We start from the raw sequence: 26630 nt of genomic DNA on the forward strand, positions 1-26630 counted from the left end.
CGAAGATTCAGCCACGGATTTTCCTATCTCGATGGCTCGTTTATTTTAGCGCTGAATGATACTCCACTGTGTATGTAGCACGGCTTTTTATCCATCCAGCTACTGAAGAACAATCTGGCAAGTACGAGTAAAGCTGCTGTAAACATCCATTTTCAGGCTCTTGTATGGACATAAGGCTTCAACTCCTCTGTGTAAACACCAAGGAGATGATTGTTGGGTCGTATGGTGAAGGTATGTTTGGTTTTGCAAGAAACCGCCAAACTGTCTTCCAAAGTGGCTGCACCGTTTTGCATTCCCACCAGCGAGAATCTCCAGTCGTCTGTGTTGTGGATTTTAATAATTCTAATAGATGTCTAGTGGTACCTTGTTGTTTTAATCTGCGATCCCCTAATGACGTATGATATCGAGCTACGTTTCCACGTGCATATCTTCTTTGGTGAGGTGTCTCTTTAGGTTTTTGGCCCATTTTTAAATTGGATTGTTTGTTTTCTTACTGAGATTTGAGTTCTTCGTGTGTGTGGGACACAAATCCTTTATCAGATACATGTTTTGCAAATAATTTCTCCCCGCTGTGGCTTGTTTTCTTGCTCTCTTCACGTGGTCTTTCTCAGGCAGTTCATTCATTTCAGTGAGGTCGGGCTTCCCTCTTTCAGGGATCGTGCTGGATCTAAGAAGTCATCACCAAACCCAGCTAGGTTTTCTGTCCCACGATCTTCCAGGAGACGTATAGTTCTGCATTTTACTTGTAGGTCTCTATCCGTTGAGAGTTCATTGTTGTGAAGGCTGTAAGGTCTGTGTCCGGACTCATTTTTCTTCACGGGGACGTCCCGCCGTCCCAGCAGTCGCCGACGGGACCACTTTTGTTCAACTGTGTTACCCGTGCCCCTTCGTCAAAGACCGGTGACTGTGATCACGTGCGTCTGTTTCTGGGCCCTCTGTTCCGTTGCACTGATCTGCTCGTCTGTCCTTTCAGCGATCACCGTGGTCTCACCTGAGTCTTGAAGTCGGGAAGTGTCAGTCTTCAAATGTTCTTCAAGGTCGTGCTGGCTGCTCTGGGTTTTTTGCCTCCGTATGATAAAGTAACAGGCTGGAATTTTTTATTGGGATTGCATTGTGTCCGTGGATCGTGCCAGGAAGAACTCACCGCATGACCGTGCTGAGTCTTGCCATTTGTGCACGTGGACTATCTCTCCATTTATATGGGTTTTCTTTGATTTCTTCGTCCAAGTTTGCAAGTTTTCATGTAGGTTCTGTACACATTTTGTTAGATTTCTACCTAAGATTTTTTTTGGTTTTTGTTTATTTTTCTTTTTTTGGTGTTGATGTAAATGGTGTTATGGTTTACATTTCGAATTCCATACCTTTATTGCTGGTTTATGGGAGAGTAATGGACTTTGTATACCCTGAAGTCTTCCATCACTTTCTGGGATTTTCTGCACAGACATCATCTAGGACTCGTTCTGCCCCTGCCCCTACCCCTCCCTGCCCAGGGGGCCAGCCGCCTTGTCTTGTGTGCCTGGCTTTGCTAGCACACGTTGGGCATGTTAGGCTATCTTGGCCAGGACCATTCATGTGGGTGCACAAGGCGGGAAGGGGTTGTGATATGACTCAGCAGCTGTGGGTCTCTGGCCAGGGGAGTTAGCACAGAAAGCCTGCCCCACCCCCACATGCTTGCTCTCTAAGTTCTGGTGTTTTCCACCAAAATTTCGGTGCTGAACGTTGTGACTACACAAACTGTCTTCACAGCCGTGAGATAGCATGGGACTGTTTTTCCATTCCCAGTACATCCTTTTGTTTTACCCGAAGTCATTGACTAATCTGTTGTTGGCACAGTTTTCTATGGATTTAAGTGGTTCGGCCCCAAACTCCCAGAAGGCTGCTGCATGTGGCAATGTGCTCCGGGCCCCTCCCCTCTCCGGGCACAACACCAGCTCCCCCACACTGGGCACCCCATCTCCTGAATCTCGTGCCTTCTTGTCTTGGGGAGAACCCCCGTTTGGTGGGTTCATTCTCCACCAAATGTGGTTTCTCCGTCTGTTACTTCTGGGGACTGGCTGTGCAGCAAGCTGAGCCTTGACAAGCAAGCATCAGGAGCAGGCTGACCCCTCTGGGTGAAGCCTGGAAATCAACTCCCTGCCCAGGAAGGAGGCATCACTCCAGGCCCCTCCAAAGTTGGTGTCCTGCCCCTGGCCCAGTGCCTCGTGTGGGGTCTCCTCCCTCTCCCCCCCCAGCCTCCTCCCTCGTGTGGGGTCTCCTCCCTCTCCCCCTCCAGCCTCCTCCCTCGTGTGGGGTCTCCTCCCTCTCCCCCCCCAGCCTCCTCCCTCGTGTGGGGTCTCCTCCCTCTCCCCCCCCAGCCTCCTCCTTCGTGTGGGGTCTCCTCCCTCTCCCCCCCCCAGCCTCCTCCCTCGTGTGGGGTCTCCTCCCTCTTCCCCCCCAGCCTCCTCCCTCGTGTGGGGTCTCCTCCTTCTCCTCCCCCAACCTCCTCCCTCATGTGGGGTCTTCTCCCTCTCCCCCACCAGCTTCCTCCCTCATGTGGGGTCTCCTCCCTCTCTCCCCCCAGCCTCCTCCCTCGTGTGGGGTCTCCTCCCTCTCCCCCCCAGCCTCCTCCCTCGTGTGGGGTCTCCTCCTTCTCCTCCCCCAACCTCCTCCCTCATGTGGGGTCTTCTCCCTCTCTCCCACCAGCTTCCTCCCTCATGTGGGGTCTCCTCCCTCTCCCCCCCAGCCTCCTCCCTCGTGTGGGGTCTCCTGCCTCTCCCCCCCCGGCCTCCTCCCTCGTGTGGGGTCTCCTCCCTCTCCCCCCCAACCTCCTTCCTCGTGTGGGGTCTCCTCCCTCTCCCCCCCCAGCCTCCTCCCTCATGTGGGGTCTCCTGCCTCTCCCCCCCCAGCCTCCTCCCTCATGTGGGGTCTCCTCCCTCTCCCCCCCCAGCCTCCTCCCTCTCCCCCCCAGCCTCTTCCCTCATGTGGGGTCTCCTCCCTCTCCCCCCCAACCTCCTCCCTCGTGTGGGGTCTCCTCCCTCTCCCCCCCAGCCTCCTCCCTCGTGTGGGGTCTCCTCCCTCTCCCCCCCCAGCCTCCTCCCTCTCCCCCCCAGCCTCTTCCCTCATGTGGGGTCTCCTCCCTCTCCCCCCCAACCTCCTCCCTCGTGTGGGGTCTCCTCCCTCTTCCCCCCCACCCAGCCTCCTCCCTCGTGTGGGGTCTCCTCCCTCTTCCCCCCCACCCAGCCTCCTCCCTCATGTGGGGTCTCCTCCCTCTCCCCCCCCAGCCTCCTCCCTCATGTGGGGTCTCCTCCCTCTCCCCCCCCCCGGCCTCCTCCCTCATGTGGGGTCTCCTGCCTCTCCCTCCCGGCCTCCTCCCTCGTGTGGGGTCTCCTCCCTCTCCCCCCCAACCTCCTCCCTCGTGTGGGGTCTCCTCCCTCTCCCCCCCAACCTCCTCCCTCGTGTGGGGTCTCCTCCCTCTCCCCCCCAACCTCCTCCCTCGTGTGGGGTCTCCTCCCTCTCCCCCCCCAGCCTCCTCCCTCATGTGGGGTCTCCTGCCTCTCCCCCCCCAGCCTCCTCCCTCATGTGGGGTCTCCTCCCTCTCCCCCCCCAGCCTCCTCCCTCTCCCCCCCAGCCTCTTCCCTCATGTGGGGTCTCCTCCCTCTCCCCCCCAACCTCCTCCCTCGTGTGGGGTCTCCTCCCTCTTCCCCCCCACCCAGCCTCCTCCCTTGTGTGGGGTCTCCTCCCTCTTCCCCCCCACCCAGCCTCCTCCCTCGTGTGGGGTCTCCTCCCACTCCTCCCCTCTTTGGGGGTGGGATCCAACTGGCCATCATGCTGAGTCCCTGGAGACAGAGTCCCTGGAGCCCTGTGCGCCCGGGGTGTTTGTGGCTGTCGGGTCAGTGCCCGTCTCCTCTGCTCTCGTCTCCCGATCGTCCCTTGTTCTTCCCTTTTAGGTTTCCTCTCCTGTGTTTTGTGTCCTTGTCTTTTCCCTCTATCTCTGTCCCCTCAACTCCTCTGTCAAGTACTTCTGCTCTCATATTTGAAAAGAGGTTTGAAATCTCTGGATGTACTTTCTTATCAAGGGTGCGACCCTCCTTTCATCGGTGTGGATAGCGATGGTGATATTCGAACTTTCCCTCGCTCGCTTGACTGTGCTTCCTGTGATTCAGCTGTGGGCTTTGTGCCCAAGACACCCCCAGTAGCCGACCTGGGCCAGGCCCATGTATGTGGGAGCGTGGGCTGCGGTGGATGAGACACCAGGGTGCCGGTGTCTTCGCATCTCTCCTTCCTTTTGGCCAAAAAATGAAAAATAAAGACAGTGAGTGACACCCACCCTCCCCCCTTTTCCCCTTTGTTTTCATCAGGCTCGGGGAAGACGCACTCAGTCACCCTCCTTGTGAGAATCTGATTTTCATCGTCCAACTTCCCAGAAAGCTCTAGACTGTCATCTGACCTTGAGGAAATCGAGTCTGGAGGGATAAGATAACGGTAGCTCGAGAAGTGGCAGGACATGTCCCTCGGAACAGAAAGCCCTCACACGTGCAGAAACCGTGGAGGCGCTGCTCCGTGGGGAACCGGGCACGAGGGGTCTGCAGGGGCAGCGCCTGGCCAGGCCACTCAGCAGGCTGTGCCTGTCCTCTTGAAGGCTGTCCCCGCGGCCCCATGTGCCTCCGGGAACAGCTGGCGTGTGTCAGTGCTGCTGTCCTCGGCGGGGCCCTCCCGGCCGTCAGCTGCCCTGTGGCCTTCCCACCTTGGGGAGCCCTTCACCCTCCTGCAGCACCACGTCCATATCAAGAGTCAATAGTCCCCACCATTTCCTGCTGCTCTGTGTCCGGGCAGCGGCCCATGACAAAGTCCCAGCCTCGGGGGACGGTGCTAGGAACGCCCTGATAGTGGTGACCGTGGCGACACGGCAGCCACGTGAGTGGGCACAGGCTTGGTTTACGACACCTTGGGACGCTGCCCACACGTTATCTGCACCAAAGATGTCCTCAGAGAAAATAGCCTCGCTGGAATTTTCACACGAAGGGGTAAAAGGTCAACGAGACCTACACCTGCTCCCCCACAGAGAACCCGTTCGTAAAATCCTTGGAGCCTTTCGAGGGCCCCTCGCGGCCCCCCAGCCCCACCCCAGAGTGAAGCATCTTTGTATCTTTGTCTGGTGGATTTTACAACGAGTGTGACCACCCTGGTCAATCTCCGAGCCTCCAGGCGACCACCAGGTCAAGACTGACTTTCCACGTCCTTGAAGCGGAAAGCTCTGAGGAACAACGCCTTTCTGGTCTGTGAAGCCTCCGGGGCCACAGGTCCTGTGGAAGCGGAGGCACCAGGTACACGGGGCCCGGTGGCCCGTCACACCCTGAGCGGAGCTGGGGGTCCGTCCGTGGTGCCGGCGCGGGGATCTGTGTGGCTCTGCTGTGGACCCTTTCTTCCTCCTGCTGTTGCAGCTGCGGTTCCGCGAGCCATTTTGCTCAACGGGGTCTCCGTGACCGGGCCACCAGCTTCCTGCAGCAGTCACGCCCTGTGTGCCATTGGATCGGTACCACCAGCTGGATCCGTGGGGCTCTACGCAGCCCAGGCTGGGCCGCCCCCCGCCCTTCCTCTCCTGAGGTCCTCTCCTGGCCCCAGCCCCGTCCCCAGCCCTCCCCAAACCCCAGGTGCCCATCTCATGTCCTCCAGGCGCCCCACCGCCCCCACTGCTTCTCCCTGGACCCTCAGCCTTTCTCACACTTATTCCGACTTCACTTGCAGACCGATCGATAGAAATAGAAATCAGATATAAATCCAATCTGAGGGACTTCTCAGATCTGCAAATCTATGTCTCTTGCCAGATGGGCGACATTTGGGGCCGTTCTCTTTTCAGATTTTCCCCACCCCCTCCTCTGTCTCCTGGCCTTCCAGGACTCCATTTACACATGTATTGGACCTTCCGACACTGTCCCACTGGTGGCTGATGCTCTGTTCACGTTTTTATCTTTCTCATCTTTGTTCTTTATGCTGGACAATGTCCACTCATCTAACTTCGAGTTCACTGTCTCTCCTCTCTCTGTCTGCTGTCAGGACTGTCTATTGAATCTCTTATTTCAGATATTGAATTCTTCGATTCTGGAACTTCCATTTGGTTCTTTTAGGTTTCTTTTATGTCAGGGGTCAGCAGACTATGTCCCGTGGGCTGGCCACCTGTTTTTGTAAATCAAGTTTTCTTGGAGCACAGCTGTTCGTGGGTGTATGGCTGTTTTTGTGATGCAGCGGCCAAGCTGACTAACTGCCGAACAGACCATAGAACCTACACGCCTAAGCAATTTGCTATCTGGCTCTTATTGAAAACAAATCGCCAACTCCTTTTCTCTACTGAGATTTACTAGTTTTTTATTCATTACGAGTATATCTTCCCTTACACCCTTAAGCATAGTTACAGTAGTTTTTTTAAACCCTTGTCTGCTAATTCCAATGTCTGGATCACTTTGAGATCCCCAGTGATGTCTGGGTCCCATTCTCCTGTGTCTTCATGTGTCTGGTGATTTGGGATTGTTTCCAGGACTATAGCTCGTACGTTGTAGAGACTCTGTATTCCGCTGTGCTCCTCTGGAGAGCCTTGATTTCTGTGGTGGTGGTTGGTGCTGTGCTGTCATTTGACCAGGAATGGACGGAGACTCCAAAGAGGTCTCCCTGTGGTGACGGGAAGTTGGTACCTGCCTCTCTCGTGTGTAATTCAAGGATCAGCCAGGAATTTGGGAGGAGTTCACACATGGAATGTTGGCCTCTCGCTGCCCAGCTGCCGTGGTCACCGTCATCTCTGCCCTCCGCTTTCCCAGCCAGTAAGGCTACAGTTTTAAGTGCCCTGGACAACCCCAGCTGGGGTCTGCTCTCTGGAAAAAGCCATAAAAAACAGGGAAGTCAGGAAAACGAAAACAAAAAAGAAAACAGGGAACTCGCCCATTGCCGCCCTTTCCCTCAAGGTTTGGAGCCCGCCAGCGTCTGCCTTCTCTCCATCTCTCCTCAGTGCCTAAGTTGCCATTTGACACGTTTCTTCCAGAGTTCATGGTTGTTCCCTAGGGACAGTTGGTACAATGGTGCTACCCCACCAGTGCCCGGCCCCGAAGGTATACTTGTCACAGATCCTGCTCCCATACTTTTATTTAGTTTAGAGCCAGTCATGAAACCATAAGAAAGCAAAGCTTAAGCATGGCATCCTTTAATGTGGACTACCACAGGAGCAGCCTGGCCCAGGAGGGCTGAGAAGGAGGGAGTTGCTCGGGGAGAAGGACGCTGCTGTGAACGTCGTCCTGGTGCTCGCTGGGCTCCGGCTCCGGCTCCTGTCCCCGCACGCCTTCAGCTCGGACATGCACGCTTGGGCTCAGTGCTTGAAGCCGGCTGGGGCCCAGCCTTCCTTCTGTCCTCACTTCTGTTCACGATGGCTCCAAATGAAAGAATCCGATGCTTTCCTAGGAAGCTATTAACAATTTTCGTTTTTTAATTTAAAAATTGACAAAGGTTGCTTGAGTTTTGTAGGCACGCAATGTCTAAAGTGTCTCATGGCTTGTGAGCAGAAGGGCCAATCCTGAAAGGCCTCCTTTGCTCTCGAAGCTCTACTCAGGGTCCCGGAAACAGACCCTCCCTGGGGAGAGGCCAGGCCTGTCTGACAACAACTCTGAGCACTCATCTGGAACATCCTTGCAGGCAGGAGGCGTGGGGTCAGCTAGGTAATATTTGAGGACACTATAAATATCTTCAGCTCCTGCCCTGGGCTTGGCAGCTGACACATTTGCTGTAACTAACTCATACCTTGGTGCCTCTTGAGGTAGCATGGAGGTCAGAGAGAGGGGGTCTGTTCCTCTCCCCGTGGGTGGCGGGGAGGGGCTCAGAGCCAGTCCTGTCCTAGGAAAGCGCGGGAAGAACCTCACGCTCGTCTGTGGAGTCCGTGCTGGGGAAGTCACGTGCGGGTGTGTGTGTGTGTGTGTGTGTGTGTGTCTGTGTGTGCCCACCTGTGTCTCTGAGCACCTGTGTGTGGACCCGAGTGTGTGATATTTCAGGCCCGCCCCCTACACGCCTGCCCCCCAGGTGAAGTGGGTCCCCTGTGTACTCCCAGTGCTTCTCATTCTCTCTGGGAATGTTTCCACTGCTTGGTCTGGTTATTTTGTCAGGCAGCGTTTCATTGACCAAGGCTCGTGCGCGTTAAAGTAAAACCAAAGGATTTACTGTGCTGTTGCATTTGCGTGGACTCAGCTGAATCTTGCTGAGAGATCCTTGGAGGCTGTGGCCACATAGGGCCTGACCCCAGGTCCTGGGTACCCAGCTGCATCCCGAGGGGGCGTGACGCACGTCAGCGATGACCTTCCCGGGGGCCTCGGCACCCACTCTGTCCAGGGCCTGCTCCAGAAATGGCTGGCTGGCAGGCGGACGCCTCCTGACCTTTAACATCAGTCAGAGGGTTTGTAATTAGAATGAAAAGTGTGTGTCCCCTGTGGTTACCACCCTGCAGCCAGGCCGTTCGTGCTTAATTAGCTGTAAATCTCCCGGCCTCGGCAATCAGTTACCTGTGGGTTTGGGAGTCGCTTCATTAACGTTCCCTTGTCGGAAGGGACCGGCCCCGGCAGGGGAGCTCCGGACCCGGCCTCACTCAGCTCCCCGTAGTCTGTGCATCTTGGTGCACTTTGATTTTGTCCTCTACTGTCCTTGTCACTCTGTCTTGTCAGTCCTAGGAGTACGCACCACGTGCCCTGCCTGCATCAGCAGCTCAAATATTTGCCGAGCTGGGGTTTACGCCGCTAAGCTGCTGCTTCTCCAGTGTTCGAGGCATGTGGGGAGCCGCTGTCTTTCCGCAAAGCTTTTCTGCCCGTGGCCGGGCCCGGGGTCAGCACAGCATGGCTGGTGCACATACTGAATCGCTGTCTGCCCTCTCCCTTGGCAGGGCACATGGGAAAGCCAGCTCTGTGGGCTCCTCAAAGGCTCAGACGTTCCCTGCCTGTCCAGCCTATGAGGTTTGGCTTTTCCCCAGAAAATGCCGTGGGATTCTGAGGCGGAAGTTTGCACCACCTAATCGTTTCCCAAGGTCACAGCCACCCTGTGGGCACATGGCCTTAGGACGCAGGGCCTTTCTCCATGGTCATGGCTCAGGCTCTGGGCCAGGCCAGATGTGGAGGCCCCGAGCTGTGGGTCCTGAGGAGGTCGTCGGGTCACTGCTCAGATTTGCCTTTGCTGGATCCTTCTCTAACGAGGTGTAGCAAACAAGGGTTGAGAGGGAATCGGGTCTTTCCACCTGCCAGTGGAGTCTCGGTGGCCAAGCCCACTTGGGCACGCCGGGTGCTGGGTTTTCTGGTGGCCGTGGTGAGGCATGTGCCTCTCAGTTCCTGCTCCCCCTCCCTCTCTCCCTCCCCACTTCCCAGAGGCCCAGCCCCCCCCCCCCCTGTGGGGTTGCAGCAGAGGCCATGGCTGTGCCTTGAGCGTCCACCCTAGAGTCAGGGATTTTTCACAGTGACCTGGTGCGGGAAGGAGGGGTCTGCCTGTGGTGACTCAGCCTGACTGGGAGCCACATCCCTGACTGCGTCCCTGCAGTTCGGGCCAGTGACCACAGGGCATTTCCCCCACAGGAACTCAGCTTACTGGCTCCTAAAATGCCCATTATATGCTTAATAGCTGAACCACCAGCAAATTGCCACTTAAGAGTCAATCAAGTCTTCCGTTTAATTAGCTCATTGCAGTGCAGCTGCCTTCTGGAAGGGGTCACAGGCCTGGGGAGAGCCCGCCTGCAGGGCTGGCTTCTCTCACCAAGAATTCCCATCAACCAGAGGCCTCTGCTGGTTGAAACTGTCACCCTCCCTCGTGCCTGGGCTGGGTGGCCGGAAGTGCAGAAGCCCAGAAGGCCCGGCCCCGGCTGCCAACATGATGCCAGCTGAGAGCATGGAACGAGGGTCCCAGGAGGGCGCCCAGACCACAGGACAAGGACAGCAACATCCCGCCCCAAACTCTAGCTCACGTGAGCCCATATGAGGCAGAAGCTGGAATCAGAAAGTTGCCCTGCGCCGTGAGTGCGCATAAAGTGAGGTCAGGCACGACTAGGGCGAAGAAGCAGCTGGCGGCCATACGATGTTGTAGGAAAGAGAAGGGGGAGGACACCTGGGGTAAAATGTGACCCAAGAAATGGAAAGGAAGTCCCCACAGAGCTCAACCTCCCAGAAAAGGGCCAACACAATCTCAGTAAGACGGGCACTCCAGCGAGGACGGCAAAACGGGGAAATCGTAAAGAGGATTTTCATGGGTCAACACCCATTGTTAGACCTGAGAGATCATTGACCAAGGGTAGGAGACCTTAGAGCGAGAGGCTGGTGGAACCAGAAGGTCTGAGAGGTTTCCACAGACTCGGGGGGAGAGGGGAGGGGACACGGACAGCAGGGAGGTGGTGCCTGGGGTGGACAGAGTGGCACGGTCCAGGGGCAGCGGAAGCCCGGATGGGGGGCTTCACTGGCCAGGCAGCTGCTGCCACCTGGAACACATCCTAGGAATTCTTCTAGCCTTTTCTCTGAGTCTTAAAATAGAACAAACACAGCAGAAGGAGAAAAGGGCCCTGGGAGGTCTGTGAGCCTGTCTCACTCAGAGTACAGGCCTCTGCACCCTAAGGTCTTTGCAAGGGTGATGGGCCACGGGGCCCAGGCAGCCGGCTTGTCAGCAGGGGGACCTCCGGGGCCCCCGAGTCCCACCAGGGCAGGTTAAAAGGCAGCCGCACTTCAGGCTCCAGCACCTTGAGACAAGCTGGGTGAGGGTGGGCAAGACGCAGCATGGAAGGATGAGGGGACCGGCCACGCGGGGCCTGGGATGAGGGTGCCCTGGGCTCAGGATCCGCCCCCTGCAGCCCGACTATCATGGGAGTCTCTGTCTGCCCCAGACCCACCCCTCAAAGGCAAAGAGACCCTGAGGAGGGTGTCCCAGGGGCCAGGTCCCGAGGGGACAGCAGTCGACAGTGGACTGGCAGGGCCTCCTGGCCACATGAGTGGGGCCGGAGGGAAGCGTCCACAGACGCAGACGTGGAGCCTCACTTCCCAGGCCCGTGTCTGTCCTGTGGGCTGGGACAGCCCCTCCTAGGAGGCCGGCCTGTCCACAGAGCCACCAGGCAGCCCCCCCTCCCAGGCGTGAACAGGGAGAGCTGCTTCCGGTCTCCGTCAGCCCCAGAGCCTGCTGCGTTTCCAGAATGAAATCTGCCCGTGTGGGAGGGGCCCGCGGTGGCCCTGGACCAGAGGCTTCGCTTGGAGGGGTCCCGGCGCCCCTGACGGCCCCCTCCCCCGCAGGCTTCCACCTGTCACACAAGGTCACCAGCGTCGTCCCCGAGAGTGCACTGCTCATCGTGCTGGGCCTGGTGCTGGGCGGCATCGTCTGGGCGGCCGACCACATCGCCTCCTTCACACTCACCCCCACTGTCTTCTTCTTCTACCTGCTGCCCCCCATCGTGCTGGACGCCGGCTACTTCATGCCCAACCGGCTCTTCTTTGGCAACCTGGGCACCATCCTCCTGTACGCCGTCGTGGGCACCGTGTGGAATGCGGCCACCACCGGGCTGTCCCTCTACGGCGTCTTCCTCAGCGGCCTGATGGGTGAGTGGGCGTGCCGTCTGCAGGGGGGTCCTCGGGGTGGGGTCCCCGGTGCGGGGTCCTTGGGCTGGGCTCTGTGGGAGCAGGCTCTGGGCACTCCCCTTAACAACGCTCGGTACAGAACACAGACGAAAAAAGGGGACGAGTGGTTGGGGTGACAGATGTCACCGGTGGGTCCACTTAACCCGCTTGGCATGTTTACAGTAAGGTTTGATGAATGAACAAGAGCCTGTCCAGGCAACCCCAGGCTGAGGTTCGCGTCCTGCCCGGGAATGACGCCCTGTCCAACCAGGCTGGCGGGTGGGTGGGGTGGGTGAGTCGGCCAAGCTGCTGTCCCTCCCCCTCAGCAAGAAGGTGGGGGGTGGGCCTCACTCCCCTGCCAGCAAGCCTCCAGGGAGAGGGAGGAGAAGGCCCCTTGGGCAGAGGCCGGTTGTGGAGCCTGGTAGACACCCACCTGAGCAGCGGCGGCCCGGGCGCCCCCACCCAACCTGCAAGAAAAGCCGCGCCAGCTTCTGCACAGTCACCGGTGCCCCTCCTGCCCCTGCCAGTGTCTCCTGCAGTTTGGGTTACTTAATTCAGCCCTGGCGTACGGCCGAGGTGCGCCCCACCCACCTGGGAGCTGGCCATTATCTACCTGGGAAACTGGAACAGGTGAGGCCAGGGGCTCAGCTGAGGCCTTGCGCAGATGTGCACGCAGCCCTCGACGCTGCCCGTTCCGGGGCTGCCGTGGCTGGCCGCTTGCATCGTGGGTCTACGGGGTTAGCTTCCGGCACTGGGGGCGACCGATGAGAAGTGGGTGCTGGCACCACAGGCCCCAAACACCACCACCTGCCGAACCAGACTCCCAGGGACGGGCCCGGACCGGTGGTTTCCGTCCGGCTGAAGGAACAGCCTTGCACAGCATTCTTTGTGTGGATCAAGGCCTCAAAACCTTGATGACAAAGGACATGCATTGAGAAAGAGAGACCAAAGGTCCCCTGACAGGAATAGTCACCTCACCTGTCCCATTTGTCACCTTGGGACTTTGTCCTCACCCCATGGGGAGCACGTATGCTTCCTGGAGCCCCCACTGCCATCTGGCACCGCCTCCAGGCTCAGCCCAGAGAAACCCCCTAAGGTTGACATGGGGCCAAACACGTCTGGCCGGGCCTTGGAGGTGAGTAAGCCCCGGGTGCATTTACTGGTGATGCCTCTAGGTGGTTGGGTACATCTAGGATGGCAGGGCCATCTCTAGCCACTGGACACAGGGGAGAGTCTCAGGGTTTAGAGCAGGAGTCCCTAAGGGGACCTGTGTTCGGTCCTCAGGATGCAGCTGGTCAAGGCTAGGCATCAGCCAAAATCACAGATCAGAACAGCACCCAGGGGCCAATGAGCCTATTCTGTCCCTAGACGCCCGGAGCAAGGCATCTGAGGAGTTGGGGAGGCAGGGACCAATCGGTCTCTGTAGTCCAATGGCTGGGGGCACCTCTCTGAGGAAAAGTCACCCTAGGCCAGGCCATAGGTAGGGCTGGCAGTGGGTATCTTGGATGGGTGTCTGGACGGGCCAGCCGGCGCTAGGCCCAGCAGAGGCTCCAGGCAGTCAGAGAGGGCCAGTGGGTGGTAGACTGTTGCCCCAGGGAGGAGAGCAGGCTGGCCCCGGGACACTTCCTGCTTGGAGTGGCTGGCTTCCAGAATGTACCACCGGGTCTGTCTGGGCCCTTAGACAGTGAGAGACCCACGAGCCAGGAGGCGTTTAAAGACGGGACGCCCCAAAATGTGGAATGTGCGTGTGGAGTCCCGTGTCTGAAGCCAGGAGGGACTGTGTTCTCACCTCTGCCTCACCAACAGTGCCTGGAGGTAGAAAAGCAAACCCTACGATTCCCATTTCAAAAGGCACATTTTAAACTCTTTGGAAGCTGGTTCTAACACCTGCCACTTCTTCGGGACACAGACTCTGGAGCCAGGCTGCCTGCCGGGTTTTCAGAGCTCACGGGGAGCTCCCTCCAGGGCCACGTCTCTCCGAGGAGACAACCTTCCAGGGGGCCCTGCGTGGCCCTGAGGGAGAGCTGGGCTTCTGCGGAAGCCCTGTCCTAGACCTGGAGAGGGCCCAAGTGCCTGGAGGGGTAGCGGTCCAGCCCACACGTGGCCTCTGTGTCTCCCCACCCACGTGGGCCTCCCCCATACCCTCCAGGCCTGAGGTCTGGTTTGGTGCATTCAGGCCGGGAAGGCGGCTCAGTGCCAGGAAGGCTCCCGGACAAGGCCTTCCTTGGAGCAGCCCAGCTGACGGCAGGTGTGAGTCCTGGACAGAGCCGGGATGAGACAACCATCCTCGGGTCCCAGAGGTTGTGTGTCCAGTGCGGACTGCCGTGCGGCTATGAGTGCAGCCTGGTGCCGCTTTGGAGACTGAGATGTTGGAATGTTGGAAAGTGCATCTCAGCACGACCCTCGCCCCCAAGGGCACCAGGAACCCACTGGGCCATTTCAAGAAGCAGAGCTGAGCTCACTCTGAGGACCTGCTCCTCCAAGGTCCCTTCCTACCCCTCCCCCCGCCCCCGCCCCACTCTGAGCCCTCGTCTCCCTTCTTGTCCCTCAAACCTCCCTGGTGGCCCCTCCTACTGGAGTCCCCCAGGATTTCCCCGGGCCAGTTGTGGCCCCCAGGCCCCTGTGAGGCCTGCCCCTCCCCTGCCCCCTTCCATCACTTCCCCCCAGGCTGGGTCCTGGTGGCTCTCATCTGGGCGGAGACATCACTTTCCAGGGAAGCCTTTCTCCCATGCCTGTTGAGCCCCTGACCCCCCTTTTCAGCCCTAACCCTGGACCCCAGACGGCCCAGGGCAGGGGTCTGATGCCATGCCGTGCATGGCCGAGCCCCCCAGGTCCTTCATCTGCTCACAGCAGCCTCCCGGTGGGCCCCCCAGGAGGGAGTAAGCAGGCCCCAGGGTGGATGAAGGGAAGAACGAGGGGCAGTCAGTCCCCAATGGGGGTGAGACCAGCCTTTCCTGAAGGCTGTGGGAGCCTATGGGAGGCAGGCAGGCAGCTCTGACCCAGGTTCCACAACCAGCCAGCCCCAGGCCCAAGAGGGAGTCCCATCTGAGAGGCTTCTAAGCCGGCAGTCAGCAGGACGGAAGCCTGAAGAAGCCCCTGAGAAGGCCAGGGGAGTCAGTGTGCGGGGCTCAGAGGTCCTCGCTCACCCGGGCCCCGAAGGGCTCTCCTTGACGGCCCCGCCTGTCCTGCAGGAGACCTGAAGGTCGGGCTGCTGGATTTCCTCCTGTTCGGGAGCCTGATAGCCGCCGTGGATCCAGTGGCCGTCCTGGCTGTGTTCGAGGAGGTGCACGTCAACGAGGTCCTATTCATTATCGTCTTTGGGGAGTCACTGCTGAACGACGCCGTCACTGTGGTGAGCGGGTGCTGGGCAGCCCCAGGGCCTCGGTGCTGTGGGCGGAGAAATCAGCCTAGAGGAGGTGCCGCGAGAAGCCTGAGAGTGGGTGTGGGGGGTGCTCTCCCTCTGCCCCCCGCCCCCCGCCGCTCTGACTGGAGGAGGTTTCCCCCGCAGCCCCATCGCATGCTGTCCCCTCTCTCACTTCCTCCCAACTCCGAATGACTGCCTGTTCAATCGGGTCTTCGAACGCTCTTCTCCCGTCTTGATAACACCTCACTGCCAACCCCACCAGCAGTTGCCAGAGCAGGACGCCTCTAACTCCGGGTCCGGAGTCGATGCCCCCGGCCCTGATTTCCCTAAGGGAGCCACTAAAGAGACAAACAGTGAGATCTCGCCAGAACCTAGGAGGGAAGACGATCGAGCACTGACCGCACCCATGAAGCGCCTCGGTCTCCAGGAGGGAGGCAGAGCCCGGGAGCTCGGCGGGGCCGGGGTGGGTGGGCGGGGGCGGGAGGACTCTCGGTTAGGGTGTGAGGCCACAACAGCTCCGTAAAGTGAACAGAAGGTTCATGAAATGTGGGAGCACTGTCTCAGCATCACGGTGGCCAGCACGGAGTTGTCGAAACCCAGCCCGAAACTGGGCCGCTACCTCTGTGCGAGTGCGTTACAGGTAAGGTGGAGGCACGCACAGAGCGCCTTCCCTGCACAGGTCAGCCGCGTGCTGCATCTCCGAGCGCCTGCTCTGGGCCAGCCCCACCAGCCTGTCGCCTCTCCCCAAGGGCTTTGCAGGCACAGCAGGACGTGAAGGTCCCTCTTGCTCTAAAAGTACCTGTGGCCTAAGAAATTCTCCCTCTTCGTGTTCCTTCAGGGTTCAGGAGAGTGACAGACCCTAAGCTTGTGCTGCACCAGATTTCTTCTGTAGCAGATAAGATGTTCTCGGGGGAATTTGAGAATTAATTTCAAACTTAATCAGAAATATAAGACACAGCTCCTTCGAGGCTGGGCTGCTCTATGCCGTGGCTCCGTTTCTCTGGAGAAGCTCTAACTCATGCCTGAGCCACGGAGCTCTCCGCTTACAGCTGGCTTGAGCCTCGTCTCCCCTCCCACCTGCGTTTCCATGGAGACACCCAGGCTGTGGTCCAGCCCCCAGCACCCTTGGTGGCTGTGTGCCCACACTCTGCCCAACACCCGAGTGTCATCAGGCCTGTTGTGCGCCTCCTGTGGTAGAAACAGCTCCACACCCCGCCTGTTGGGGTCCTCTGTCCCCTTGAGCAGACCCGGAGAGTTCAGGCTTGGGGCTCAGAGACCAGCTGTTTCCCCAGGAACCTGCGTCCTGCCCTCGGCCCCTGGGTGTGGAGGGCTCAGCATAGGACACACAGCACAGCCTCCACAGCTGTGGCCTAGCATGCCCTTCCTGAGCCTTTCATCTGCAACATCTTGGTGGAATGAGGTTTAAACGTCAACATGCAAAGACACCAAGGGGTGTGATCCTATAATCGGGAGTTAATGCAACAGCAGAGTCACTAAAAATGAAACTCTGGCTTCATCTTGGAACATGAAACAGAATTAAATGTAGCGGGTTAAATTTGTGGTCACCCCTGCTTTGCTGATAGTAGGAAAGGACGACGTTTGCTCGTAAAGGTTCTAGTTCCCTCTAGAATGTTCTTCTGCCTCTCGTATCCCACCCGCTGGCTCGTCTTTGGCCTTCATCTTCTTTTCCGTGATGCTCTGTGATGATTTCCTCCTGGCGATTTTTTGTTTCCTGAACAGGCCACCATGGCCTGCTTGACCCAGACCAAGTCCTCAAGGCCCGAGGCCTGAGATCAGGTGAGCACTGGCCGAGGTCCGGCCCGATGTCATGCTTGCCTCTCTGTCCCCCCAGGTCCTCTACAACGTGTTTGAATCTTTCGTGACGCTGGGTGGTGACAAGGTGACTGGCGTGGATTGCGTGAAAGGCATAGGTGTGTGGCTGGTGGGTCCGCACACCTGGGGAATGTGGGGGCCACGTCTCTTCTCCAGCATGTGGACCACCTCCAGGCTTTGACACCAGGCCTGCCCCTGGGACCCACAGCCTGTGTGGGCAAAGTCTCGGTGGCCATCCCTCCTGTCCCCAGCGTGTTTTATGAAAACAATTTTGTTGGGTCCCGCCACCCTGGGGAGGCAAGGGCTACAGCCCCGTTAGGCCCACCAGAATGTCTGGTTGGAGGACGTGGGCCCTGGTGTCCTGGGTGGTTCTGGACAAACGTTCCTCTGGGCAGGGACAATGACAGCCTGGCTGTATCAGGGGTGCAGGGACAACCCTGCCCAAGGCCCCCTTGTCGGGCTTTCTCCATGATGGGGGAGGGGAGCCAGGGCTCCCAGCTCTCCACGTGCCTGGTGGCCTCTCAGGGGGAGAATCGGACGCTTGTTTGCTGAGTTATTGGCGCCTCTGTGGGGGTTACCAGGCAACCCACGATGAAAGGAATGGTCTGGAAGGACAGCCGGTCAGCCGTGCCCACACGCAGGGGCCAGCCACGCCCGGCCACAAAGGGCCTTTCAGGCGGCTCAGCCAGTGTCCTCGGCCCCGCAGTGTCCTTCTTCGTGGTGAGCCTGGGGGGCACGCTTGTGGGGGTCGTCTTCGCCTTCCTGCTGTCGCTGGTGACCCGCTTCACCAAGCACGTGCGCATCATCGAGCCCGGCTTCGTCTTCGTCATCTCCTACCTGTCCTACCTCACCTCCGAGATGCTGTCACTGTCGGCCATCCTGGCGTGAGTCCCCCTCGCTCCCACGGCCCAGAGCGCCGGGGCCACACAGCTTGTGGGCCACGGGCCGTGCTGGTGTGCAGGGGTAGGGCAGGGCCCACACACAGCACAGCCAAGCAGCTGTGCCTGGGAGGGGGCGGGGGGGTGACGGGCGGAGGGAGAGGGGCCCCTCCCTCCTGGGGCACAACCTTGTGGTTCTCTTCCCAGCCCCCATCTGCCTGGCCCGCTTCCCTCTAAGGGGTGAGAAGCCACTGTGGGGGTGAAGAATCTGGCCTATTCAGGTTTTAAATAAGGAGTTGGTGTTTTCACAGAATTGTCCGTGAGCTCTGCCTACACCCAGCCCCTTCCGGATGCTCTGGGTGGGAGGCTGGCTGGCACCCCCATGACCCGAATCTGCCCTGGCACCTCCCCCCAGAGCCAGCCACCGCCCGGCTGAGGACAGACGCTGAGGCAGCCCACCGGGTGGCTCAGGGTTCAGATCTTGGGGCGTCGGGGGCCGGGACCGCGCCCGGTCCTAAGCAGAGCCGAGCACGCCGACCAGTAGGGTGGGCACGTGCCCAGACACAGGCCAGGGTCTCAGCCCCCAGCCTCACTGTGCCCGTCCCGCCTCCAGCATCACCTTCTGCGGCATCTGCTGTCAGAAGTACGTGAAGGCCAACATCTCGGAACAGTCAGCCACCACCGTGCGCTACACCATGAAGATGCTGGCCAGTGGGGCAGAGACCATCATCTTCATGTTCCTGGGCATCTCAGCCGTGAACCCCCGCATCTGGAAGTGGAACACGGCCTTTGTGCTCCTGACGCTCGTCTTCATCTCCGTGTACCGGGCCATTGGTGAGGACGCTGGGGGATGGTGGGGACCAGGGAGGGGGGAGGGGGCGGGCGGCGATGACAGGGACGTGGGGGGGACGGGGGGCGGGGAGATGGGGGCGGGAGCACATGGGGGGCAGGGGGGATGACTGAGGGACGCTGGCCACGGTGGGGGCAGGCGCTGGGGCCCGGCTGTGGAAACCAGGCACGCGGTGCTCGCGCCCGGCCCTCTTGCCCGGTGAGCGGCGGGTCTGGGAGCTGCTGGGGAGCCTCACCACGGCCGGGCCGTGGGTTATCTTCATCGAAACTCCAGGCTTTGTCACGGCTTCGGCACCTTGGGATGGAGTTAGAATAGCTGGGGGTCAGGGTGGAAGGTTCTAGAACCTAGAGGAATCCATCTGGTTTCCTGACGACCCATTGCGGACGCAGCCGCCGATGAGCAGATTGAGGCTCATGTGAGGCAGGAGCCCCCCTGCCTGCTCCGGCCCTGGTTGCCCCTCCCTGGTGTGCAGTGCCGGGGCGAGGCCACCACCCACTCTGCCTGAGCTCACCAGGGCCTGAGGGCTCCAGGGAGCGGCTGACAGAGCAGAGCAGGGTCCTGGTCCTGGAGGCAAGAGCACAAGGCCTCGGTGTTGCAGCCCGGTCACAGGGACACCTGCGAATTCCCAGAGCTGCGGGGAGCAGCTTCCAGCCACAAATTCGGGGTGCGGAGTATCCCCAGCGGCAGGTTGGACCTGTGGCCAGGAGAGAGCACTGGTGTGGACAAGAGGGTTTGGGGAGAGTAGGGCCACGGCGTGCAGTTTCCGCGACCCCTTGCCCGGGACAGAACCTGTCACCGTCACTGCCCTCGGAGGGGAGTCCCGCATGTTGTGCCCCCAGGGCGGTGGCTGCCGCCGGCCCGAGGCCCTCGGGGAGCCTGGAGCTCAGTGCGCTCCCGGCCCGCAGGTGTGGTCCTGCAGACCTGGGTCCTGAACCGGTACCGGATGGTGCAGCTGGAAATCATAGACCAGGTGGTCATGTCCTACGGCGGCCTGCGCGGGGCCGTGGCCTTCGCTCTGGTCGTCCTTCTGGACGAGCGGAAGGTGAAGGAGCGGAACCTCTTCGTCAGCACCACCATCATCGTGGTCTTCTTCACGGTCGTCTTCCAGGTAGGGTGGAGGGCACGCGGCCGCCGCGCCCCGACCTCTCCACGCCAGCGGGCGCTCCGTTTCTAGCCTCTCCAGCCTCCGGGCCCTAATTGGTTTTTGTAATTTTAGTAACTAGGAGACGTTTTGTAGGTTTTCGTGTGGCCCCACAGGGGACGCAGCACGATTTGGCCTGAAAATGTTCTTCCTGTGCTGCCGCTGGTTGACGAAGCCCCAGTTAGGGCTTTATTGACCAGACACGCCCAGGAAGGTGTCCCACTTCTCCTTGCTTTGGGGAAGGAAGTCTAAGGAGCTGATTGGGGGGACCCTCCGAGCAGGTCAGGTCTGTGGATAAGGGCGGCCCATTTCACCCTGTGTGCCTATGGAGGGGGTGCAGGTACGGGTTCGCACACTGGGGGTGCCGTGGGCCAGGGTGGGCCCTGGGCGGGAGCCTGCCCGCCGTCTGGGTCAGTACCTGTCTTCCAGGGCCTGACCATCAAGCCCCTGGTGCAGTGGCTGAAGGTGAAAAGGAGCCAGCACCGGGAGCCCAAACTCAATGAGAAGCTGCATGGCCGGGTAGGGGACTGGGGTGGGGGAGGGGGGGCAGGGGCGAGGCAGGGCAAGGCAGGGGTAGCCCTCCGAGTGATGCCAGCCCAATTCTCTTTCCTGTGAAAGGCTTTCGACCACATCCTCTCTGCCATCGAGGATATATCAGGGCAAATTGGACACAACTATCTCAGAGATAAGTAAGTGGCTTTAGGTGCCCCTGGTTGGACTGAAATGGGGAAATTTGGAGGCACATTCGTCTCTGCCCTCAGTTTTAACTGGAGGACCCACAGGGTAGAAAGGGCGGCTGACATTCCCCGTAAACCAACCTCACAAAGCACTGGCTGACTGAAGAACAAGGATACTTGCCAAATTGTCTGAGACCCCCTTCTCCTGGGACTCCTGTTTCCCAGGAACCCCACCCCCTTGACCCCCGACTGCCCTAGGACTCCACCTCCCCCTGAAACCCCTCTCCCTCTGGGATCCTTCTCCCCCAGGAGGCCCTCCTCCTGCAGCGCCCTCCCCTTGGGACTCCCCGCCCCCCCCCAGACCTCTCCTCCTGGGGCAACCCCTCCCCCTCAATGTCTAGCTCAAGGCCCACTGGACCTCAGCTAGATGTTCCTCTGCAATTCTGGCCTGGCCACATCCTCTTCTGCCCCAGACCACTGGCCAGTATTCTAATTGTGCTGGATTTAAAGCCTCCTTCTGGCCAGCCTGGTTCTCTCTAAGTGTGGGAGCTCAGAGGTTCCTCCTGCTCTAGCCAGTCCCTCTGCAGGTAAAATATGTTTCTCTCACTGTAGCCAGGGCCCCAGGGCCCTGTCCTCAGCCTGCCCTACCCTTTCCAGAGTGTTAGGTAACGGTCAGGTGGAAAACGTTGCAATATTGTATCAAATGAGAGAACAGAATTCAGAATTCTACCTTCTGACAGGAAGAACACTGATGGGGAAATAGAGCCCCTGAGGGTTATTCCTCTTATTTTAAATCTCACCCTCAAGGTTGTTACCGTAAATAAATTTCGGAGGGGAGGGGCGGGAATCTCCCGGGTCTCAGCTCCTGGGAGACCACGTCCATTCCAGGTCTGGGAGTGGGAGAGGGGGCCCGCTGCTCCCTGCCCCCCACAGGCTGCCAGGGTCCCACGATCCTCCCAAGTGTTAACATCTGTGTTGATTTGACCCCCCAGGTGGTCCAATTTCGATAGGAAATTCCTTAGCAAAATCCTTATGAGAAGGTCGGCACAGAAGTCACGAGATCGGATTCTGAATGTTTTCCACGAACTCAACTTGAAAGATGCCATTAGCTATGTGGCTGAGGTACCAGAACATTCTGTCTGTTCTCTTTGTTGGAGTTGGGGGCTAAAACAACACGCAGACATGGGATGGGGCCAGCCATGGGGTCTAGGGCAGTGGGCCTGCACCTCACGTGCACGTCTGTCTGCACCCCGAGGCCCAGGCAGCCCCATGCGGGGGTTGACATGTTCATGACGCAAAGCCCTGAGAATGGCTGTGGGAGCTGGGGCACAGAGCCCTCTCCTACAGCTCCTTGCAGGAGGCCTGGTGGGTCTGAGGTCTGAGGCCAGGCAGGGCATTATGGAGTCGTGACTCCCCCCACCCCCACATAGTGCACACAGACATGCACATGCGTGCCTACACCCGCTCATCCACGTACGCGCATGCGCGCAAAGGGGAATGCAGCAAGGAGGTCTTGAGTCCTGTGGGGTCAACATGGGACATGGTAACAGGCTGTGGCTCTGAGGTGGCCTCCACATCCCCCGGCCCTGCAGGTAAGCAGGACCCTCCTGCACCCACAGAACCCCTGCCTTCCGCAGGCACATGAGTCCGCTCCCGTGTCCCTGAGGCTGATGGGCCAGAGAAAGCTCCCCACCAGCTAGTGGCTGGTGGGTGCGTCCAGGGTGTGGGGAAAACGAGCGGGCTCGGGAGCATGTGGGGGGTTAGGGACTAGCCCTGCTGCACGGTGACGCTCTGGATCTTGCTGTTTCTGATGCCACATGCCCTGTGCCAACTCACAGCCACTTGGTCAGTACAGGATGTGTCCAAGTGACTCAGTCATGGCAGGGCTCAGGTCAAATCCCACTCCTCCCGCCCCCCCTCCCCAGTGGCCACATGCCTCCGGGCAGTGCTTCCTGGCTTCTCAGTGCACACGTGTGACCATCTCTTGGCCATTGCGTTGATCACCCAGCTGCCTTTGCCCCATGTGTGTCCGCACACATGGCCCTTAGGCCCCGAGGTCACGGGCATCTCATCAGCTCAGGCCTACACAGAGCCTGGTGAGCTAGGGGTCCGCATTTTCATCTGGAGGGACGGGGCCACCTTGGCAAACCCCATGGACCTCACACGGAGAGCACAGCCAGAGCCCTGGAAGCATCTGTCCCTTCAGAGCAGAAAGCGAGTCCTCCAGTGGGCTTGTCCACCCCAAATATATAGCCTGACACCCCAGCACAGCCTGGGGTCACCACAAGGCAGAGAGGGGCAGGGACACAGGGAGATGAGGAAAAGGAAGGGCCCCTACACCGCCCGCCGGGCTAGTGCCGACCCTGGTCCCCCCGAAATCCCAATCCAGAAGCTCCAGGCACCAGCAGGGACAAGGCCGTCGTCTGTCTGCACCTCTGACCCTGGGCTGGGGAAGTTAAGAGCACGAACCTCTGCCTGGTGGGACTGCAGAGGCCTTCGTGGCCTAGAGCCTGGTGGGACTGGCAGGAGGGGCTGTCCCTCTCTTCTGGCCAAGTTCTATGTCCCTTGGACACTCCAAGGCCCCCAGCCCCCACGTGGGATGTGCAGGCTGCTGTCAGGGCCCCTGCTGCCCAGCACACTGAGTGCCCCTGGCCCGTGACGTGGGCTCCTCCCTGGTCAGGCCTGGCTCTGCCGGCTCAGGTCACAGCAGGGCTGATGTGTCCTCCTGGGCTGTGCCTCTGAGTCTCCTGCACGGCCACGTCAGACCCTCACTCTGGTGCCCTCACAGCCCCATGCCCTCCCCTAAGGGGCCCTTGCTTTCTCTCTGTGGCCCCCTTGGCACATAGCCCCACACTCCCACCCAAGGAGAGTGGCTGTTTTTGACTTTCATTCATGTAGGGCTCTGCTGTACGTAGTTCTGATCTGATTCAATTCTGGACAGAGGCCTGGGGGTTGCCTTCTGGGGTAACTGAGGGCAGATGGTTGGGACCCCCAGTGGGGACAAGGGACACATCCCCAGGCCTGTGGGGAGCCGCGGTGTTCCCTGGTGCGCCGTGCCCGCTGAGGGGCTGGGTTCTTCACACTTGCTTCTGTCTTTAGTTTTTCAAGCCACCAGCCACCAACCACTCGGCTCAAGCGAGGCCTTGCCTGCGGCCTGAGCTCTCCAGAGGCTGGTGGCTGTCTGGCCTCCGGGCACTCCACGGTGTGGGCTGGCACAGTCTGCCTCCTCCCCACAGGGAGAACGCCGTGGGTCCCTGGCCTTCATCCGCTCCCCCAGCACTGACAACATGGTCAACGTGGACTTCAGCACGCCGCGGCCCTCAACTGTGGAGGCCTCTGTCTCCTATCTCCTGTACGTGCCCACATCTACACGGGCTTCGTCCAGAAGCCACCCCTCACCTGGGCACCTCCCACCATGACCCTGGAGGCTGCCGTGGGCGGGGATCTCCCCTGACCTGCACTTCCCAGGCTCTCCTAGTCACAGGCAGCAGGGCCCCTCTGGGCACACACTGGCCAGTGGGCATCTTGAGGCAACTGAGAGTGTAAATGGGATGTGCACTGGACCCCAGGGAGGGGCGCAGAGAGGAGCGCAGGGTGTGGACACGGGTGCCACGAGTTTCCCCTGCACAGATACACTTGCAGTAAAGGTTAGTGTGTGCCCTGGTGTGAGACTAAGGGAAGAGGAAGCCGGCAGGGCAGAGGTTTGGGGCTGAAGCCCCATCCCTGGTCGCCCCCACACTGGTCCTGGACTTAGGACCTCCCTCCTGTGCTGGGCTGTGCTGCTTGGCTGGGGCTTCGTCAGCTGCTGTGCAGGTGCTGGGCTGGGCTGCGTTAGGGGGTCAGGGAGCCCCGGGGGAGGGTGGGGAGTCCTCTTGGGGTCTGGCTGAAACCCTGAGGGAGAAGACTCCCAGGACAGGCCTTCCAGGAGGCCGGAGGTGTCCGGGCTCACGGGGGGAGGGGCCGGAGGGGCGGGCGATCACTGTGACCCCCATGTAGGAGGGAGAACGTCAGTGCCGTGTGCCTGGATATGCAGTCCCTGGAGCAGAGAAGGAGGAGCATCCGTGACACAGAGGACATGGCCACTCACCACACGCTGCAGCAGTACCTGTACAAGCCCCGGCAGGAGGTGGGTGTGCCGAGCCCGGGGTGGGGTCCTCACCCTGGCACGGGGGTCCTTGTCCTGAGTGCAGAGAACACTCAGGCCCAGACGGCTGGCAGGAGGTGGGCGGGGGGGGCTCAGCCTGGGCCCTCACGTCCCCAGTTCTGTCTGGCTGGCTTTGCAGGGGGGACCCAGCCATGCAAGGTGTCCCCACTGTGACCGCCCCGGCTGCCCCTCCCCCAGTACAAGCATCTCTACAGTCGGCACGAGCTAACTCCGAACGAAGACGAGAAGCAGGACAAGGAGATCTTCCACAGGACCATGCGGAAGCGCCTGGAATCCTTCAAGTCGGCCAAGCTTGGGATCAATCAGAACAAGAAGGCAGCGAAGCTGTACAAGAGGGAACGTGCCCAGAAGCGGGTGAGGGCGGCAGGCTGTTGGCAGAGGGACCGTGGGCTCACACCAGGGCATCCCCCAGGGACAGGCCTGGGCAGAGACTCTGCACCACTCACCTCTGTAGCCCCCTCACAGAGCAGGAGTGGCCCTGGACGGCTCCAGGCGGCCCCAGCAGGGCCCCGGAACGGCTGGGGCAGTCAGGGTCCTGGTGTCGCTGTGCCCACACCTGCTAACAGTTTCCCTTTTGTTTCTCAGAGAAACAGCAGCATTCCCAATGGGAAACTGCCCATGGAGAGCCCCGTGCACAATTTCACCATTAAGGAGAAAGGTACTGGCTGGGGCCACAGCAGAGCGCTCACCAGCGGGGACGCAGGGGCGTGTGATGGGGCGGGAGAGGTGCAGGGAGCACCGTCCTGCCAGGGGGACCCTTCCCTGCCCGCAGGGTCCTGCCTGTCCTGCCTCGGGTAAGGAGCTGCTGTTAGGGCCCCAGCCACTCCGCTGGGCAGCGCCCTTCAGGTGGGCTCCACATCCCCTGTCCCAGTCTTCACTCGTGTTGTAGCCACAAGAAGTTAGTGCCCCCCCCCCACCGCCCCGAGGAGGCCCCCTTCTCCAGGGTGCTCCGTCCTCCAAAGGGCCAGGCTGGCTGGGGAGGAGGGGCCGGGGCAGAGGGGTGGCACTCACCGCGGCCCCTGCGTAGGAGGGAAGACCTCCTGGTGTGGTTTTGCTTCGTACAGCCCTGTGCTGGCTTGGCCACCCGGGCACTGCCACCCAGCAAGCTACCCAGAGGGGGTGGCTCATGACAACCCTCGGGGCACTCTGCAAGCTGGTCAGGGTGTCAGTCGAGGCCACTAAATGGGGGCGTCTGTGCACCCAGCCCACTTCCCTCATGCTGCCTTCCTTGCCACCAGATTTGGAACTTTCAGACCCAGAGGAGGCCCCGGACTACGGTGCTGAAATGGGTGGGGGGATCGAGTTCCTGGCAAACGTCACACAGGACACCACGGCGACAGACTCCCCCTCAGGTGAGGGGCAGGCGGGCTGGCCCCCCTCAGGTCCCGGAAGTGAGCATGATCGCTGGTCATTGGATGGGGACTTCTGGGTCCATGCGGGGTGTGAGTGGCAGGCGGGGTTCTCTGCTCCAGAGAAGGGAGCCGGCACTCGCCCCGCCTGCCACGTGTAGAGGGACGGCATGGGACGCAGAGCATAGAACCCGAGACCTTCCAGGTAACCTTCCGGGTGCTGGCTGCAGGACGAGCTGGTGTGTGACCCCGGGGTGGCACCCCCCCTCCCTGCTGCCCCGGCTTCACCTGGGGAGCTGACCAGCTGCTGCCCTTTCTCCTAGGGATTGACAACCCCGTGTTCTCCCCGGATGAGGACCTGAGCGCCCTCTCCAGGGTGCCACCCTGGCTGTCGCCAGGGGAGACTGTGGTGCCCTCCCAGAGGGCCCGCGTGCAGATCCCCTGCTCGCCGGGCAACTTCCACCGCCTGGCACCCTTCCGCCTCAGCAGCAAGTCCGTGGACTCCTTTCTGCAGGCCGACGCCCCCGAGGAGCAGCCCCGCACAACCCTCCCTGAGTCCACGCACATGTAACTCCCCCCCGCCACCCCCCTGACGCCTGCTCTTTCCTCAGCTCCTCTCCCTCAGCTGGCCGCCTCTCTTGCTCTGAACCTGAACATCTGCAGACTCTCCAGAAGCTTTCCTCCTCCTTCTAAGCCTCTTTTCCAGCCGCATGTTTCTTAGGAGATCGTCTGAGCCTCAGCTCCTCCAACTGAGATGTCAGGATCCAGAGCTGTTTCAAGATCTCTTTAACCCATGT

At 60.1% G+C, this 26630-nt stretch overlaps 1 protein-coding gene across 1 annotated transcript; it reads left to right on the plus strand.

Annotated features, from left to right (window-relative positions):
* Positions 1-390: 390 nt before the first annotated feature.
* Positions 391-26630, plus strand: SLC9A3 (solute carrier family 9 member A3). Its single transcript, XM_042957197.1, has 20 exons — positions 391-436; positions 4143-4195; positions 5225-5303; positions 5421-5512; positions 6512-6647; positions 11256-11558; positions 14768-14928; positions 16793-16871; positions 17480-17657; positions 18265-18485; positions 19407-19609; positions 20072-20161; positions 20261-20331; positions 21312-21441; positions 23556-23671; positions 24316-24445; positions 24662-24838; positions 25070-25142; positions 25723-25836; positions 26157-26630. The coding sequence occupies exons 1-20, from the start codon at positions 391-393 to the stop codon at positions 26402-26404; spliced, it is 2700 nt and encodes an 899-aa protein (XP_042813131.1). The 3' UTR covers positions 26405-26630.

This window comes from Panthera tigris, chromosome A1 (assembly GCF_018350195.1).
Source record: "Panthera tigris isolate Pti1 chromosome A1, P.tigris_Pti1_mat1.1, whole genome shotgun sequence".
Classification (NCBI taxonomy): Eukaryota; Metazoa; Chordata; class Mammalia; order Carnivora; family Felidae; genus Panthera; species Panthera tigris.